General features: G+C 33.9%; 2 protein-coding genes across 5 annotated transcripts in view; both read right to left on the reverse strand.

Annotated features, from left to right (window-relative positions):
* The window catches only part of LOC142234983 (RNA-binding protein Musashi homolog Rbp6), a 1501536-nt gene that overhangs the window by 829079 nt on the left and 652518 nt on the right, over positions 1 to 19939 (reverse strand). The gene's annotated exons all lie outside the window — the stretch shown is intronic.
* Positions 6503 to 14100, reverse strand: LOC142234985 (uncharacterized). Its single transcript, XM_075306197.1, has 2 exons — positions 13827 to 14100; positions 6503 to 8879 (listed from the first exon to the last, which is right to left on the reverse strand). Exons 1-2 carry the CDS (start codon positions 13828 to 13830, stop codon positions 8062 to 8064), a joined length of 822 nt encoding a protein of 273 aa, XP_075162312.1. The 5' UTR covers positions 13831 to 14100; the 3' UTR covers positions 6503 to 8061.

Consider the following 19939-nt stretch of genomic DNA (forward strand, 5'->3'; position numbering starts at 1 on the left):
TCTTCCAAGAGGCTCCGAAGGTCAAATCTGGTGATCGGTTTATATGGGGGCTTTATATAATTTGCTTCTCTTAAAGGCTCCGAAAGCCAAATCGGGGGATCGGTTTATATGGGGGCTATATATAATTATGGACCGATGTGGACCTATTTTTGCATGGTTGTAAGAGACCATATACTAACACCATGTACCAAATTTCAGCCGGATCGGATGAAATTTGCCTCTCTTAGAGGCTCCGCAAGCCAAATCGGGGGATCGGTTTATATGGGGGCTATATATAATTATAGACCGATGTGAACCTATTTTTGCATGGTTGTAAGAGACCATATACTAACACCATGTACCAAATTTCAGCCGGATCGGATGAGGTGAGATAATCCCCCGCCGAAAAACTTGTTGGTGTTTGATCGAAACTGAGTTTAAACACACGAACCTGTGTATGCAAGGCGGGCATGCTAACCATTGCACCACGGCGGCTCCCTTTGGACCGAAGTATGCCCTTCAAACCACCGAAGTATGCCCTTCAAACTTCCAAGAGGCTCCGAAGGTCAAATCTGGTGATCGGTTTATATGGGGGCTTTATATAATTTGCTTCTCTTAAAGGCTCCGAAAGCCAAATCGGGGAGGATCGGTTTATATGGGGGCTATATATAATTATGGACCGATGTGGACCTATTTTTGCATGGTTGTAAGAGACCATATACTAACACCATGTACCAAATTTCAGCCGGATCGGATGAAATTTGCCTCTCTTAGAGGCTCCGCAAGCCAAATCGGGGGATCGGTTTATATGGGGGCTATATATAATTATAGACCGATGTGAACCTATTTTTGCATGGTTGTAAGAGACCATATACTAACACCATGTACCAAATTTCAGCCGGATCGGATGAAATTTGCCTCTCTTAAAGGCTCCGCAAGCCAAATCGGGGGATCGGTTTATATGGGGGCTATATAAATTTATAGACCGATATGGACCAATTTTTGCATAGTTGTTAGAGACCATATACTAACACCATGTACCAAATTTCAGCCGGATCGGATGAAAATTGTTTCTCTTAGAGGCTCTGCAAGTCAAATCGGAGGATCGGTTTATATGGGGGCTATATATAATTATGGACCGAAGTGGACTAATTTTTGCATGATTGTTATAGACCATATACTAACATCATGTACCAAATTTCAGCCGGATCGGATGAAATTTGCTTCTCTTAGAGCAATCGCAAGCCAAATTTGCGAGTCCGTTTGTATGGGGGCTATACGTAAAAGTAGACCGATATGGCCCATTTGCAATACCGTCCGACCTACATCAATAATAACTACTTGTGCCAAGTTTCAAGTCGATAGCTAGTTTTGTTCGGAAGTTAGCGTGATTTCAATAGACGGACAGACGGACGGACGGACATGCTCAGTTCGACTCAGAATTTCACCACGACCCAGAATATATATACTTTATAGGGTCTTGGAGCAATATTTCGATGTGTTACAAACGGAATGACAAAGTTAATATACCACCATCCTATGGTGGAGGGTTTAAAAATTGCGACAAACTGGAGCACCGGTACCAGTCCTGTGATATATCCGTCAGTGGCAATTTGCACCTATTTCCCGTAGGGTTGTGATACCACAGTGGTGAATTTCTCTCTTATCATTGAGTGCTGCCCGATTCTATGTTAAGCTCAATGACAAGGGACCTCCTTTTTATAGCCGAGTCTGAACGGCGTTCCACATTGCAGTGAAACCACTTAGAGAAGCTTAGAAACACTCAGAAATGTCGCCAGCATTACTGAGGTGAGATAATCCCCCGCCGAAAAACTTGTTGGTGTTTGATCGAAACTGAGTTTAAACACACGAACCTGTGTATGCAAGGCGGGCATGCTAACCATTGCACCACGGCGGCTCCCTTTGGACCGAAGTATGCCCTTCAAACCACCGACAAAGAATTAACACGCCGCTATATTTTAGTTTATTCGTCTTGATATGATTGACACCTTTAGTGCCAATCGTACTCTCCAAAATGACCTAGGCCAAAAGTCCAACAGAATTAGATCCGGAGATTGTTCGAAAGAAATGAACTGAGGAACCTCCTTTTTAAGTAATTGCGGACACTTTGGAACAAGGGAAGCAACTACTTGGCTCTATCCAATCAAACTTTTTGTGGGCATCGTTGGGCTCTTACACTTTTTGGAATTTCAATGGATTTTTCAATACGTGTTTGATCCGTTTTTTGCGATATGTTCATCTCGGGGGTAAGTATCCTATCAACGAGGCGTGAATTTCGATCAAATCTATTCTTTAATTTTCGAATAATTTCTGGTGTTTTGCCGTTTTTCTTCGTTTATTTTTTGGATCTTTAAATGCTGGACGGCTCTAACGACAGCCACTTGTGGTTTTCCAACCAAATATAAAGCAACCACTCTATTACACTTGAATTTAATCACGAATTTTATTTCTGAATACATTAGATTAAAACGCTTTTGTAAGCTTTTAAACCATAAAATTAACTGTCACTGGAGTAAATCTGTCAGCTATCAGACGAGCGGTTTAGAAATTATAGTTGGTTGCAATGGATATTAGGTACATCGCTACGGGAAATTGGTGCAAATTGCCACTGACAGACCTATCACAGAACTGGTACCGGTGCTCCAATTTTTTAATGGTCGTAATTTATTGATTTCCCTACTCGCTTGATATTAAAATCTTATTTGATCTACACATTTACTGAAATAATATTATCAAAATAACCTATTGTTCGACATATTTCAAAAGTTTTTTTTTTTTTATTTTGGGTGTGATTCGGATGCCCAAAATAAAATAGATTTCTAAGAGTTTGTCCGAAACTGGTTCCTGAGGACCTTACTATGGGGTACTCCTGCTAAATTGTCCCAGGGCGTGTCTTTTGGAATGAGTCCACGTGTAAATTTACCCCGTCAATGACAAACCCATGTTAAAGTGATCGGTCCCTTCCATATATTTTGACCAGAGCTGGGACTGGTCCATACACACCAGGGATTAGTCCTGTACCGGACCAGTGGTTCCATTTCTCGTAGGGATTGTACACTTACAAAAACCCTTAGTTAAACTAACGCTAAATTCTACATATTTTTATTACAAAAAAAAAATTATTTGTTTGTATTTCAATATGAACTAACGCAAACGAAAATTTGTGTGCGATTCCCAAATTTATTAAGAATGAACTACAGTATGATTAAAATGTTCATGATTTGGCGCCAATAATTTTTTCTTTATTTTTAGTTCAATGCATATCAGGCACACTGTAGTAGTAATTCGGTAGTAATTTTTAAAAACGTACTATTGCATACTAATCATGAAGTTTTTCATTGTTTTAATGCACGAATTCCATTATGCTAATGACAATATTTCGATGGTTTTATTGTGATGAAATTACCCTGATTTTGAATCACTGTGTCTAATAAATATCCACAAAGAAATTAAAAGACAATAATATAAAAAGTAAGTTTTCAACTCCCCTTTAACAGAGACAAAAGAGTTTTATCAAAACTTGCCAAGACAGAGAAAAATTCCGGAAAACAAAAAAAAAACAGAAAAACTTACTGAAAAGAGTTTAAAAGGAAATGCACAAGAAATCGCAGCTAAACCACGGAAACGCACCACAACTGATTCGAATAAAACATTTAAAAGCTCACTTTCATACACACACAGACACGCACACATCAACCAAACACACACACATTCATAGATACATGTGTGGTTCAAATCACCAAAGAAATAACTCAGTCGCACACTAAACAACCATACACTCACGCTCTACATTTCTATCTCTCTCTCTCGTAATCTCCACCACACTAACATCAGTAGTGTAATACGTATAGACTGATCCACTTTAATGGCCTTTTTTTATGGGCTTTTTTTAATGGGCTTTTTTTAATGGGCTTTTTTGTGATAGGTCATAAGGTCATCCAAAAAAAATTTTCCCTGTATGCATGAGTGTCATTGTATTGAGTGCATTGGCTGGCTGTGTGGTGCATGTGCATGTATTGTGAAGATGAGATAGGGAGGGAGGGAGAGATAAGAGTTTGGATGTTGGGAAAAGTGTGTGGAGTTTTCTGATCGCCTAGTATTGATCAATCGTTGAAACCTAAAGTGATTCTTGAGAATGCTATTGATTTGTTTAGCATTCTAAAATGAGAGACAGAGTGATCGTCTGAGATTCTGAAGAAATGCATGTGCATGTATCGTGAAGATGAGATAGGGATGGGGAGAGATAAGAGTTTGGCTGTTGGGAAAAGTGTGTGGAGTTTTCTGATCGCCTAGTATTGAACAATCGTTGAAACCTAGATTTGGTGTTTATTTATGTGCCATAGAAGAAGGGATAGGGTGAAGAGATAAGTGATTCGCTGTTGAGAATGCTATTGATTTGTTTAGCATTCTAAAATGGGAGACAAAGTGACCGCCTGAGATTTTGAAGAAATGCATGTGCATGTGTCGTGAAGATGAGATAGGGAGGGGGTGAGATAAGATTTTGGCTGTTGGGAAATTTTGTGTTATTCGATTTGATTTCTTGGTTGACTGTGTGGAGTTTTCTGATCGCCTAGTATTGAACAATCGCTGAAACCTAGATTTGGTGTTCATTTATGTGCCATAGAAGAAGGGATAGGGTGAAGAGATAAGTGATTCTCTAGTTTGGCTGTCCCTATATGCATGAGTGTCATTGTGTTCAGTGCATTGACTGGCTGTGTGGTGCATGTGCATGTATCATGAAGATGAGATAGGGATGGGGTGAGATAAGATTTTGGCTGTTGGGAAAATTTGTGTTATTCGATTTGACTTCTTGGTTGGCTGTGTGGAGTTTTCTGATCGCCTAGTATTGAACGATCGCTGAAACCTAGATTTGGTGTTTGTTTATGTGTCATAGAAAAAAGGGGTAGGGTGAAGAGATAAGTGTTTCACTGTTGAGAATGCTATTGATTTGTTTAGCATTCTAAAATCAGAGGCAGAGTGTCTGTCCATGGGCCTTTTTTTAATGGGCTTTCTATGATAGGTCGCAAGGTCATTCAAAAAATCTTCGGACTGAGAAATGAAAACGAATATTTGTGTTATTCGTTTTCATTTCTTGATTGGCTGTGTGGAGTTTTCTGATCGCCTGGGATTGAACAATCGCTTATAAAAGCCATATGCTCTCTGGAATTATACCACAGTTCAGAAAACGTAATTGAATTAGAATAAATAAATAAATAAATATGTCCGGTGCTATAGATGTCGTGTCCATTTTCAATGAAAAAAATTTAAAACGTATCCTACATATTAAGGATATGGTTACACATAAGGACTATTCTATTGAAGGATGCTATAGGACAACTACAAAGTATGGGGATTCTATAGTGCTGCGTTTGGTGGATGATCAAATCTTATATTTACCCAAAAGATTTAACAGCCTGGATGATGATACAATTCAACGTATAGATTCTGGAGAATTTTCTGTTTCAAAAGTGTCTATTTCAGACGATAAGGAGAATCCAATTAGCAGATTGGAGTTGAAACAGTGTTTGTCCTCCGATCCATTTTACGCACCATATTAATTATTAAAAGAAAAAAATGAAAATTTTAAATAAAGAATGAAATTCGAAACAAAACCATTGTGTTTTTTTTCTTGTCAATTTTTAGAATTTGTCATAGGGTTTGAGAAACAACAAACATGCAATAGAAATCGCATTTCATAATGTATTGCTTATAGAATATTTTGAGTGTTTTGAAAACTACAAGTGTCCAAACAAAAAATTATCTCAAATGCATCGAATTTCCATTCACTACAATGGAATTCGAAAATTTATGAATTTTCAGTTTTTCAAAGAGTGTCCAAAAGAAACTCATAGGGACAGTTTCAATTCAGCCTTCGTCAACTCAACATCACGAGAAAAAAATGGCCTTACCACCATCCCAAATTATATTCAGCGATGATGAGGATGAAAATGTAAATCTGAATGATCGAATCCTAAACAACATGCAAGTGGAAGAACAGAATATACCGGAGGGCCAACATTTCCTCAGTGAAATATCATTGGATGACTTAATGAGGATTGCAGATAATGACATGGACCCGGAAAGTCATAGGGAAATGTTGGAAGATTTACTCTATTTACATCCTGATGCAAAAATTTTAAAAATAATTTAAGTTTAAACAAAGTAATATAAAATAAAATAACATTTTAATATCATATATGTTTCTTCTCATTTATTTGGAATTAGTTTGAATTTGGGTGGACAAGAACAAGAAAAAATTATAAAACTAAATAATCCCACCGCAGTATACATACTAAAGCATATGGGTTACTGTTGTGAACAATTTTCATTTTTTATTGTCTTACTAATCATGTCATCTATACAATCATGCCATTCTATATATCTTAATAGTTTAAATAGGTTACTTACAGCACACTTAAATTTCCTATCTTCATGTATAGGACAATGGGTATAATAGTTTCTCATATTTGGGAAAACAGTTCTATATTCTAGATTTATAACATTTGTGCTTAGATATTTTTCAAGAAACTCTTTTTTAATTTTTCCAAAGACAAACACATACTTAAAACTATTTAAGGGTGCTAAGACCTCGCCGACTTCAGTGTAATTTACATCGCCATCTTTCCAATCTAAGCCAGTAATAAATTTCTTATAATGTACATTTTTCCGTTTGGCCTCCTTGACAAGTTCCCTCCTATCGAAAGGAGGTTTGAATAAAAAATAGTTTGGTACAACGGAACCGCCTTGCATATACGCCAATTCCTTTATATATATGCAATCATTATTTCCAAAACAATGTTGAAAGTCCACCAATACAAAATCTGATTTTTGAAAATTGACCATGATGAGAAGTACAACCGACAATTTTACGAAGCCAACTAAATATAAAAAAGTCTCATCTTGCTTTTATATTCAGAAAATGAGGGTGTTAAATATCAAGTTTACATTTCAGAGCTTTACATTAATTGATAATTATATTTGATATTGGAATACATGTAAAATTTATGAATTGAAACACAGATGAATTTTATTTTATTTAGATTTATTTATTTATTTTTTTGTTTAGAAATATTGTTTAGTTTTGTATTTCTTCATAAATAATTTCCTCTATAGATTCATAAAATTTCTCTATATATATAAATAATTTAAATATATTATTTACAGCACACTTGAATTTCCTATCTTTATGCATAGGGCAATGCGTATAGTAGCTTCTCATATTTTGGAAAATTGTTCTATACTCTAGATTTACAATATTTGTATTTAAATATTTTTGAAGGAATTCTTTCTTAATTTGTCCAAAAACAAACACATACTTATAACTATTTAGTGGTTCCAAGGCATCGCCAACTTCAGTGTAATTTATATCACCATCTTTCCAATCTAAGCCGTGAACATATTTTTTACAATATGTGTTTTTCCGTTTACCCTCCTTGACTAGTTCTCTGTTATCGAAAGGGGGTTTGAATAGGAAATAGCTGGGTACGACAGAATAGCCTCGCATATACGCCAATTCTTTTATATATATGCTGTCATCATTCCCATGACAGTATTGAAAGTCCACCAATACAAAATCCGGTACATACATGATTCGAAGTATAACGGACAATATTTCGTAGCCAACTAAATCAAGGAAAGTCTCATCTTGCTTTTATATTCAAATAACAGAGAACATTAAACATTATTTATTTATTTTTTTTTTTTGTGATACAATTTGGAGTAAAAATTGTAAACATAAATGACCGCAATTGAATGTATTAAACCTTTGCTCTCGTTGATAATTATATTTGATATTGGGACCTAAATAAACCAATATTTCTAGTGGGGGTTGAAGATTTCCAAAACTGTCAAAGTATTCAATTTCTTTGTGGTTTTTATAATATGCTACCCAATGAGTTCCAGATCCTATACTTGAGTCTAAGTTTACTACACCACATTCTTTTGTTTGACATTTTTTCGGAAGATTATCTCGCATAAAGACTCCTCGAAAATGTGGTATATATTCTTTCCCAAATATTTGTATGTCTATATCTGTCAGCGGTCTGTTAGGTAGCTTAGATATTAGTTTTTTGTATCCGTATTATTTAGGGTAATACCCATACCAGTTTTGTATGGTTTAAGATAAAGTCCTTTACCCATAGCAATTGACTCCATACTTTTGTTGTGACGCATACTCTCTTCTAGTTGCTTTTTAGCATCTTTAGCAGTGTTAATTGTTCTTGCTATCGATGATACACCCGAAGATATTGCACCCAAGGCACCTAGTGCTGTTATAATAGGAACCAATGGTAGAAAACCGCCAATTTTAGGAACATTAATAACTCTTGGGATGACGACATGTGACTTTTTCCCTTTGAATGATGAATTAATAACCTTCCGAGCGATTTTTATTGCAGAGTTAATATCAACAGGTTTTTGCTTCTTTAGTAGTGTGTTGGCTTTTTTAATTGTTGAATTGAAAATTGTACGTCCGCATGCTTTTTTCTTCCTCATACCCATGCCAAGTTTTAGTTTTGCTTTCATTGCGTTGGAGACTAAATAAGCATTTAATTTTTCACCCCAAGTACTTTCGTTAGCTTTTACTCTCTCCCACGCCCTCTCTAAGAGTTCCTTATCTGCTTTGTGGCGTTTTTCAATATCTGAGCTTCGTGAATAAGCTATATCATGAATTTTACAGGCTGCATCCAAAGCATTTATCCCTTTATCACCCCTTTTCAATCTTTTATCGAGTTTTGTTCCTGGTCCACAAAATTGGTATCCGGGTAAATGTAGCTCAATGGGTAAGGCGTTGATTAAATTGTTTACGAATCCTCTTCCTTGTATGGATCGTTTGCGATTGACTTGTCTCTTCCGAAATACAAACATATATATGCTCTCAACTAAAAATAAACACATAAATTTATTTGGTCAGTTTAATAATAAATTAGTCGTCAATATGCGTTTACTTAAACAGGATACAAGTATTTCTGTTCGTGATCTAGATTTTACGCAAGCGAAACCTAATAAATCGAAACATGGTTCATTGTTACCCGATTCCATTCGATGTCTAATTGTGGGCCCATCAAATTGCGGAAAAACTAATGTTATGATAAGCCTTATAGAAAGTGAAAATGGGCTAACATTTGAAAATATATATTTATACTCAAAATCGTTATATCAACCCAAATATGAATACCTGAGAAGACTAATTGAGCCTATAAGTGGTATGGGATACTTCATATATAACAACAACGACGATGTTATACCGCCACATGAAGCAAAACGAAACTCTATAATGATATTTGATGATGTCGCATGCGATAAACAGAATAATATTCGTGATTATTTCTCTATGGGTCGTCACAAAAATGTAGACTCATTTTACTTATGCCAAACTTACAGTCGCATACCAAAACATTTGATACGGGATAATGCAAACATAATTGTTGTTTTTAAGCAAGATGAAACGAATATGAAACATATATTTAATGACCATGTGGGTAGCGATATGTCCTATAAAATGTTTGTGGATATATGTCGTGAATGTTGGAGGGATAGGTATGGTTTTATGGTTATAAGCAAAGACGATGAAATCGCTGATGGAAGATATAGAAAAGGTTTTGACATATTTATTACACCTTAGTAGTATATGTCTTTCCACTGTATGCAGACGTCTACTTACACCCCCTTCTCATCTGCAACCGATTTGAAATTATTTTAAGGACGGTTCTTTACTTATCTAAGCAGTTCGAAAGCCGTACGAAAGCGATTCGGAAGCAGTACGGAAGCGGTCCGAAAGCGGTTCGAAAGCGGTTCGAAAGCGATACATCAGTTAGCATTATCGGTTTAAAATAATTCAAAAGATTTCTATTGGTGATACAATATGAATGAAAAAATATTGAAAGAATTAATAAAATCTCGAAAAATTTTGAGAAAAAAATTTCAAAGCATAAAATTAGGAGAAGACGACGCTTCACATAAACTGGAAAATGTATTCAAGCCTTTAACAGATCCATTGAATAATTTAATGAAATTAAAAAATGAGAAAATGAAACAGCGAAATAAAGAACTTCCTACTTTTAAGTTTGAAAGTAGCACACCAATAAAGACCGAACCTCCTAAATCAAATTTTAATAAACACTCTCAAAAAATTATAAATTCTAAACTGGATTCTCAAAGTGATGAAGACAGCGACAATAAAGAAAATTCAGAAAATTATTTTTCACAATTGGAAGATGATAATTTCTATACTATTAATTTAACTAAACTTTTTAATGATCAAACTCTCGATACTGTATATGGACCATATAAAGACGAAAATGGAGTGTGGAAATTGGGAAACAGTCCTATTAACATTAGCGATGATAAGATTGTTGTTGGGAATCAATCGTGGGCAAACACGCCAGGCTTGTTTGAATTAATCACCCATAAACAGCCACAAAAGTATGATTCACTGGAATTGGATATATACAAGAAAATTCTTTTGGGAACAAATGCTCATCGCAAGAACTATGATTCTGTTGGTCAAATACGAGGGAATAAAGGATATAAATATAAAAGGATTATCCAGAAACTTTTTGGTGACACTTACACTGGTAAAGGTTTAATGAGCCTAAATTTAAATAAACCAAACTATATATATTGGGATGATCCGAATGAATTAGTTGAACGCTTAAAACTTCTTATTGCATCTCAACAAGCTGGCCATTCAAATCATAACAATGAAATAATATCTATAATTGAAGAATTAAGGGAAGCCAATATAATATTCTGATAATTGTCAATTGCATTCAATTGAGATATGAGCGTCGATAAGTTTGGTCACTTTTCAAATTCTAGTGAGTTGAAAAGATATGTTCCGAAAATATTTGGTATTGCTATTGACAAGCATAATAACATCGATTTCCAAAATAAAAAGATTAAAAACGTGGGGGTACCGGTGGAAAGTGCAGACGCAGTCAACAGAACTTACTTACAAAAACAAATCGAAATCTCACGTGAATTACTAAAAAAAGACTTAAATATTGAAGTCAATACAATACATCAAGAAATATCGCAGCTAAAAACTATTATCAAGGATATATTTACAGTCCTGCCGGATATGCGAATAACATCTCAAGTTCATTAATCAAATTTAATTACAAAGTAACAATGGCCAAAAGAGGAATAGTACAAGAGATACACACTCAAGCCCGGAAAAAATTTCCCCGTCGGAGATATATAATGAAAGGAATTGATGACTTTTGGCAGGCTGATTTGGTTGAAATGGGAACTTATTCATCTTTAAATAGAGGATATAAATATATTTTAACCGTCATCGATACATTTTCAAAATACGCATGGGCAGAACCAACTAAAACTAAGAATGCATATGATGTTTCCAATGCATTTAGAAAAATATTGAACAAAGGTCGAACACCTAAAAATCTACAAACAGACGATGGTAAAGAATTTTTTAATAAAGAGTTTAAAAGTCTTACGCAAAAGTACTCAATAAACCACTACTCCACATTTAGTGTGATGAAAGCATCCATCGTAGAACGCTTTAATCGTACACTAAAAAATTTTATGTTTAAAGAGTTCTCATACAACGGTTCCTATAAGTGGATTGACATTTTACCAAATTTAGTTAATCAATATAATCGGAAAATACACAGAACAATAAAAATGGCTCCTATTGATGTCAATAAAAATAATGAGGATTATATTTTAAAAACTGCCTACAATCATCTTAAAGTATATAAACCCTCAAACTTCCATGTTGGTGACTATGTTCGCATAAGTAAATATAAAAATATATTTGAAAAAGGATATACACCTAATTTCAGTACGGAAATTTTTCGAATAAGTTCTATCCAAAACACTAATCCTACCACATATCTATTGGAAGATTATCAAGGTAATCCAATAAAAGGAGGTTTCTATAGAGAAGAAATTCTGCGAACGCGACACCCTGATGTTTACCTCGTTGAAAAAATTCTAAAAACAAAAGGTCAACAAGCATATGTTAAATGGTTGGGATTTTCTAATGACCACAATTCATGGATTAATAAGAATGAAATTTTATGATGTGTATTTAGTAATATAAAATAAATAAAGAAGATTGAAACTTAATTTTGTTTTTCATTCTAAAGTAAGTTTTCATAATGTCAATTACATTAGCCCTAAGCGGAAGATCGTCGGTGCTCATAACCAATTATTTCCCACCCATACAACTTAATGATGAATATGAATGTGCTTTAGTTGATTTTCATTCGTATAATTCAATTCCAAATATTGACTATGATAACAATCTTTTCCACATTGGTGGTGATTGCATTGAAATTCCGGTGGGATCTTATGAACTGGAGGATATTGTTAAATTTTTAAAACATGAATATGTAAAGAAAAATATCAACAAAATATTAGAGATTGAGGCTAATAATAATACACTTCAAATTGAAATATATTCCTCCCACGATATTATTGATTTTAACAAAGATCGTTCTATTGGCGCGCTATTTGGCTTCAACAATCGAATTTTGCTACCTAATGCACGACATAAATCACATCAATCAGTGAACATAATGAAAGTGAATGCCATCCAAGTCCAATGTAATATAATCACAGGATCATATATGAATAACACACCGTCGCATATAATACATGAGTTTGCTATGAATGTCTCTCCAGGATATAAAATGGATGAGATACCCAGGAATTTAATCTATTTACCTGTGAATGTCAAGGAAATAAGTTGTCTAAAAGTTTGGATTGTGGATCAAGAAAGGCGTATAATAAATTTTCGGGGTGAAGAGATTACTTTACGATTTCATCTAAAACCGAAAGCGAAATGATTATCTATAATAAATATTACAATAAAATAGGTAATGATTCCATTCCGGAACGAGCAGCCAAGCTAATTACACAAAATATACTGCCCCAATCTATAAAACGTAAATTAACTAAAGAAAATAAACTATTCCTAAAATCTTTAAAACTACAGCTTAAGAAAAATGTCTGAAATATTAAGCGTTGCAGAAAAACCATTTTCTGATGAAAGCATTATTAAGAAGGATTATCATAGCTATATGCCATATATACAGTCATATAAAAATAATGATGAAATTAGAATAACAATCCAAAATCAAGATCTCTATGTCTTACCATCTGAAAGTTATATCTACATAGAAGGCTTCATAACGCTGATGGATGGTATAGCAACACCAAATGCTAGACTGCGAAATAATTGTGTAGCACATATGTTTGATGAGATTCGTTATGAAATCAATGGGGTTGAAATTGATAGAACACGTTATTTAGGAATGGCGAGTACTATAAAAAATTATTTATCTCTCAATGAATTGGATTCGAATATGATGCTGAATGCAGGATGGAGTAAACACAATGACATGGAAAACGGGTCATTTAATTTTTATGTTCCGTTAAAATTATTGTTGGGCTTCGCAGAGGACTTCAATAAAATCGTGTTAAACTGTAAACATGACTTAATTTTGTTGCGCAGTTCAAATGATCATAATGCTTGCTTTTCCACAAAGCCTGAAGAAATGGTTAAACTAACGATACAGAATATAACATGGAGAATACCACATGTGCAAGCTTCCGATATAACAAAGTTGAAAATTATAAAAACGATTAAAGATGGTACCACATTACCGCTTGCTTTTCGGAGTTGGGATTGTCACTTTAATCCTACATTCCCAAATGCGACAAAATGTAATTGGAATGTAAAGCTTTCATTAAATAGAGAGCGCCCCAGATTTGTAATCGTGGTATTTGAAAAAAACAACAAGTTTATACATTGTAATCTAGTAAATTTAAAAGTTCATCTAAATTCCGATACTTACCCATATGATGATCTTAATCTCAAATTTGATGATAATAGATATGCTATTCTATATGACATGTACGCCAAATTTCAACACAGCTTTTATATGAAAGAACCACAACCATTACTAACAAGCGCTGAATTTAAGAACACCCCCATGGCAGTCATCGATGTTAGCCACCAAAATGAAATGGTCAAACAAGGTCCCATAGATGTCAGAATTGAACTCGAAACCAGTAAACCCATTCCTGCAAACACCATAGCATATTGTTTAATAATTCACGATCGCTATATTGAATATACACCATTGACGGGAAATGTGCGAAAAATTATTTAATTTTTTTTTTTCAATGAACCATACATACCTTTATATCCATAATCAATTTTAAAATAAATAAAAATAAAACAAAAATGTATACATCAATTTTTTCATTTTATTTATTACATTTTTTCTATATAAATAACAATTCTTAATGTTAAATTTTTTAAATACATACAATACATAATAAATAGTTTAGTGTATTTACATTAAAATTATATCCATTAGATCATTAAAATCCATATCAAAATCAGATGTATATTGTTGAACTAAATTTTCTAAAGAGGAATCAGTTTCGATTGCTCCTAAATCTAAATCTAGACCATTGCCATCTATATCAACTAGCATATTTTCCATACTTGATTCAATTTCATGGTGACCCCACGCGAAAGTATTAATTCCATCTTCCTTGATCATACGCTTTGTATCCAACGGACTTAATACAACTTTTTTCAAGGCATTCGTATAGATGTTGTGTAGCTTACACCTAAAAGTGAGCATTGTATCACAAACTTTTTCTTTAGTAAATAGACAATTCCTATAGTCATCAATTTTATAGTTGTCCATTACACTTTTTTTCACACCTTTAGCCTTTTTAATTTCATAACCATCCTCAACAGTATATGAATACATTTTTGGACCTAAACCGACAAACTCTGTCATAATCTTACCACAGTTTTCATCCTTCATTAATCCAATTTCCTTTTTATTTACAAGAGGAAAATTGAAAGGATTATCTTCGGAATACTCAGATGTATCAAAATGTGTAGTAAGATGAGGTCTAATTTCTTCATACACATCTTCAGATTCGATGGTGTATATGAAAGAGTCTGTATCCATATAGTTTAATTGTATTCTTTCACCAAACTTTTCTTTCATAAAGTTGTAGTGGAAGTCATACATTTTCCACTTAGCTAATTCTAGAATACAAAATCCTAAGTATATTGGCTTATCATAAACAATTTTTGTTTTATTCATTTGAATAGCCCAAAAATTGTCTGTGAATTTGGATATACTATGAAAGTTTGGTTTTGAAATTAGAGCTTCAGCACCTAACTTACGCCTGTCACTATATGCCCACTGTTTTACAATAGACACATCTTTTCTTTTTTCAACATTTTCCATTGTTTTGCCATATACTGCATTGTTCAATAGTTTAAAGAAATTTTTTTCAAAAGCAATATTTGTTTTTTTCCTACAATCATTGTTTTTGTCAATATATTCCTTTAGCCATGGTCTTTGACTAAAAGTAAGCACCCTATGCACTTCATTTAGAACGTAGCCCTGCTCTAAACATTGTTTTAGTGTCATGTAGTGGATGGTATACCTTTCTTTTGGTGTAAGATCTGCAACAAGTTTGTTGTGTTTCGATCCTCCCACTTTTTTGTTTTCAGCCGCTAAAGGTAAATCATTAAATTTATTATGTAGATGGGGTGGACAACTTATTGAAACTTCATAAATATACCCTTCAGGAGAATCGAATTTAAAATTTTTGATTACGTTAGGATCCCTAATAATGTCAGCTTCTGCAACCCATTTAAAATTACCATATGGTAAGAATTGCTGCATCGCCCATCCATATAGGTTATTAACATCAAGATATAATAAAAATGTAGATACAATATCAGGATTAAAGTTTTTCATATATTTATTATTGGCTTTGTGATATCTTTTACTACATTGAGTAATACCTCCACGAATGCCATTTTTTATAAAGTTGTATGTGTCTACATCCTTCAACAATTCTAGGCTAAAACCATCCGATGTTATCAGCTTTAGCATAGCATCATAAGATAGACCAGGCGCCGTAAAATATTGGCAAGGATCCAGCTTATGTATGCTTTTGCATAAGATTCGAAAGTTTTCGAATATATCTGTGAGTAGAAGGACATCCGTTTTTAAATATAACTCCATATAATCCTGAAGTGTTCTACAATTAAATGTTGTCCAAACTTCTATAGCGTGATTGTAGTCCTCCTGACTACAACTTTTGTTGGTTAATTTACTGTAGAAGTTTTCTATAGAGGGAAGGTTTATATCTTTAAGTTTTTGAAATGAATCCAAGTATTCATAACAAAATACACCCTTCCTTCTCATTAATTTAAATTCGTGGTCATTTGAGAAATTAGATCTAACCGTAGTCATTTTGTCATCTAACAGATTTTTAGCTAAGCTATCCAAGCTTGAAGGCATAAATCTTAAAGAATCTAAAAACCTATATTCTAAAAGATCCCCATTATCAAATTTAATTTTATGAGATACCGATATATATAATTCTTTATTTAGCGGTATAACTGAGGTATTTCCAGGAATAAGGTTTAGTAAATCTTTAATAAATAGATGACAGTCATATGACGAAAAGTTATGGAAAAAGATTGGTATAAACTTTGGGATCTTATAATTTAAATTACATTCATTATGGGCCGCCCCCCTATATTTTCCAGTAATATGGCAATGATCCCTAACCCTATCCGTATCTAAATTTTTGTCACAAATGTGACACAATTGAGCTGCGTGAAAACTGGATTCCTCAATAGGTGATAAGGGACACATTGGTTTTTTTAATGATAAATACCTTTCGTATATATCTCTACATTCTAAATCTAAATATTTAACAAATTTTTCCCCAGCATCCTCCCCAGTATAAATCTTAAATCTATCTAACGAACTATCTACACTACATTTTATATAAAAACTAAAAGCACACGGTTTGTGCTTATTTATTGTTGATCCTAAACTATCTTTCTCTAGTATGCACTCAAAATCGGCATACACAACGAAAGGGACATCCATCGTTTTACTTATGTTTTTAAAGCGAATAAAATTATTACCTGCATCCGGTACGGTGGTTACAATGTTGGAACATTCCTTTAAGTGATTCGACCACTTTTCGGAGTTTGAAGTGTATTGCAGGCATCTGTCGCAAATTTTTAATTTCTTACAATTTTTGGTTAACTGCGAAGATAATAATCTATAACAAATAAAATAAAAAAAAAAAATATTTTATTAATATTTAAGTAAAAAATGAAATGAAGGATTTTTTTCTTACCTTGACATGTCTTTAATCCAAATATAATGTGCTTTACCCCCACTCTCCAACAACAACAAGTTAATGTGTACCCCATTTGGAACAACATTCTGGGATATGTGGTATGGCCCGATGACAGTGTCATCTTTCCGGTTATACCCATATACATTAATACTAACTCCTGGGTTCAGCTTTTCAAATTTTGGGATTTCTTGCACAGGCATAGGGAATTCTAGCCCTTCAAAATTTAAATTTATATTGTTTTCTAACAAAATATTCTGCTGCCTGATATCTACTCGATAGGATGAAGTTCGAGTTGGGTGGGTTGGCTTTGGGGAAGTTAACGCCGAAATGACACTCCATTTGAAGCAGTATTCATCCGTATTTCTGACATTGATACATGCTTTTTTCGAATATAATTTTGGTGGCGTTGGAATATATTGGGAACCACAAAAGCCAGACCATTTGTTGATGTTGATTTCAAATTTTTCAATTCGAGTCAAAGTCCATCCAGAGTCTCTTTCCTGAAAATCCGCCATTTGACTCTTTATTTCCTCAATATGCCTTTTAATGAAATCCTCAATGTTGTCTGACATAACCAGTCTCTGCATTTTGGACACATGGTACATGTGTTGCATTTGGAGCTCTTCACCACCCAACTTTATGTATTCCCCAATTAGTTGGATATTTATCTTCAGACTTTTATTCTTCGCCAGTGAATTTAAAATTAACAGGTGTAAACTCTTGTTACATTCTTCGAATACCTCATTTATATCTATGGTATTCATATCGGTTAGGTACGTATAAGTTCCTACACGATTTTTAAATCCTGTCATCGTCTGTCTAAATTGGTTATTTATAATAACATCACTTCTTTGTATGTGATTCGGAGACTGGTGATGTTTGAACCAATTCATTGGGTTTACATAGACGTTGCATATTTCACATACTTTATTTAAATTCCTCTGACCATGACTAGGCCCTGGTTGCTGGTCGAAATTAAACTGTTGCTGCTCAAATATGTTTGAGTGTTGCTCCAAGTTTTGATTTTGCTGCAGCAATTGTTGATGAAAGATAGGTCCTGGATGCTGCAGCAAGTTAAAATGTTGTTGTTGTTGGGACCCTGGATTAAGCCCTGGTTGCTGATCCCAATTATATTGTTGTTGGGGGTAGATTCCACCTCCCACGGACATGTTTATGTGTTGTTGCTGTTGTTGTTGCTGTTGTTGTTGCTGTTGTTGTTGCTGTTGTTGTTGCTGTTGTTGTTGCTGTTGTTGTTGCTGTTGTTGTCCAAAACCTTGTCTATGCATTGTCGCTTGGTGAATTTCCATATGTAATTTCAATGCATAGACATTTCGCACCATCAAACCACATAAACTACACGTTTTGTGTGTCTGCAAATGTTTTTGGAGTGCATTTTGGCTTTTGAACATTTTTCTGCATACTTTGCACGTCAACATTTGGGATTCCATTTTGTTTAAAGTTCTTTCAAATATTTCTTTTTTAAATTTTTATAAATAAACCTTTTATTAATTATTTTTGCAGCACAAGAAACAAATCGCAATTTTTTCTTAAAAGGTACGATTCTTTTCTTTTTTCTTTTTTTGTTTATATTTATTATTTTGCAACAAAAAGTCTCAACGTATTTTACGTGTTTTGATTTATTTATTAATTTTTTTTGTATAACACCAAAAAAATTCACAACGTCCGTTTCTGTTTTTTTTCGTTTGTTAGCAAATGTTGTTTTTTTCACAACGTGTCCGTTTCTGTTTTTTTTTTTCGTTTGTTAACAAATGTTGTCTTTTTTCACAACGTAAAACTTCGATTTTTTTTTTGTAAAACACCAAAAAATTAACAAAATTCCGTTTTTTCAGTTTTTTTAAATGTTGTATTCACAACGTAAAACTCCGTGCATATGAATTGCTAAGTCGGGGTTTAGAATTCAATTGGGAACTAAAATTTCAAATGAATATACTATATATTTCTTCGAGGAATGAGATATTTATCCCTTTATAAATACACATTTCTTCTCAAAAAGTAACAAATACATAAAAAATCTAAACAAATAGACACATTGCCTGATTTTCATAGATATTTTGTATGCAATTAGACATCAATGTTTACATCTTACTAGGCGATCAGAAAACTCCACACAGTCAACCAAGAAATCAAATCGAATAACTCAAATTTTCCCAACAGCCAAAATCTTATCTCACCCCCTCCATACCTTATCTTCACGATACATATACATCTTGGGTGGTCATTCTGTGCAATGACAAACAATTCAATAGGATTTCCCAACAGTGAAACACTTATCTCTTCCCCCTACACCTTCTTCCTCCAAATCTAGGTTTCAGCGATTGTTCAATACTAGGCGATCAGAAAACTCCACACAGCAAACCAAGAAGTCAAATCGAATTTTCCCAACAGCCTAAATCTTATCTCTCCCCATCCCTATCTCATCTTCATGATACATGCACATGCACCACACAGCCAGTCAATGCACTCAATACAATGACACTCATGCATACAGGGAAAAATTTTTTTTGGATGACCTTATGACCTATCACAAAAAGCCCATTAAAAAAAAGCCCATTAAAAAAAGCCCATAAAAAAAGGCCATTAAAGTGGATCAGTCTATACGTATTACACTACTAACATCACTAAAACTTATGGCTTATGAACCCATCAGTTGAGAATATGAATCTGTGTTGGAGTTGTGTGCAAGAATTTGCACACATAACCAGAACTTTGCAAAAACCCCAACAAACGGAAGTTGAGGAAT

This window comes from Haematobia irritans, chromosome 4 (genome assembly GCF_050003625.1).
Source record: "Haematobia irritans isolate KBUSLIRL chromosome 4, ASM5000362v1, whole genome shotgun sequence".
Taxonomy (NCBI): Eukaryota; Metazoa; Arthropoda; class Insecta; order Diptera; family Muscidae; genus Haematobia; species Haematobia irritans.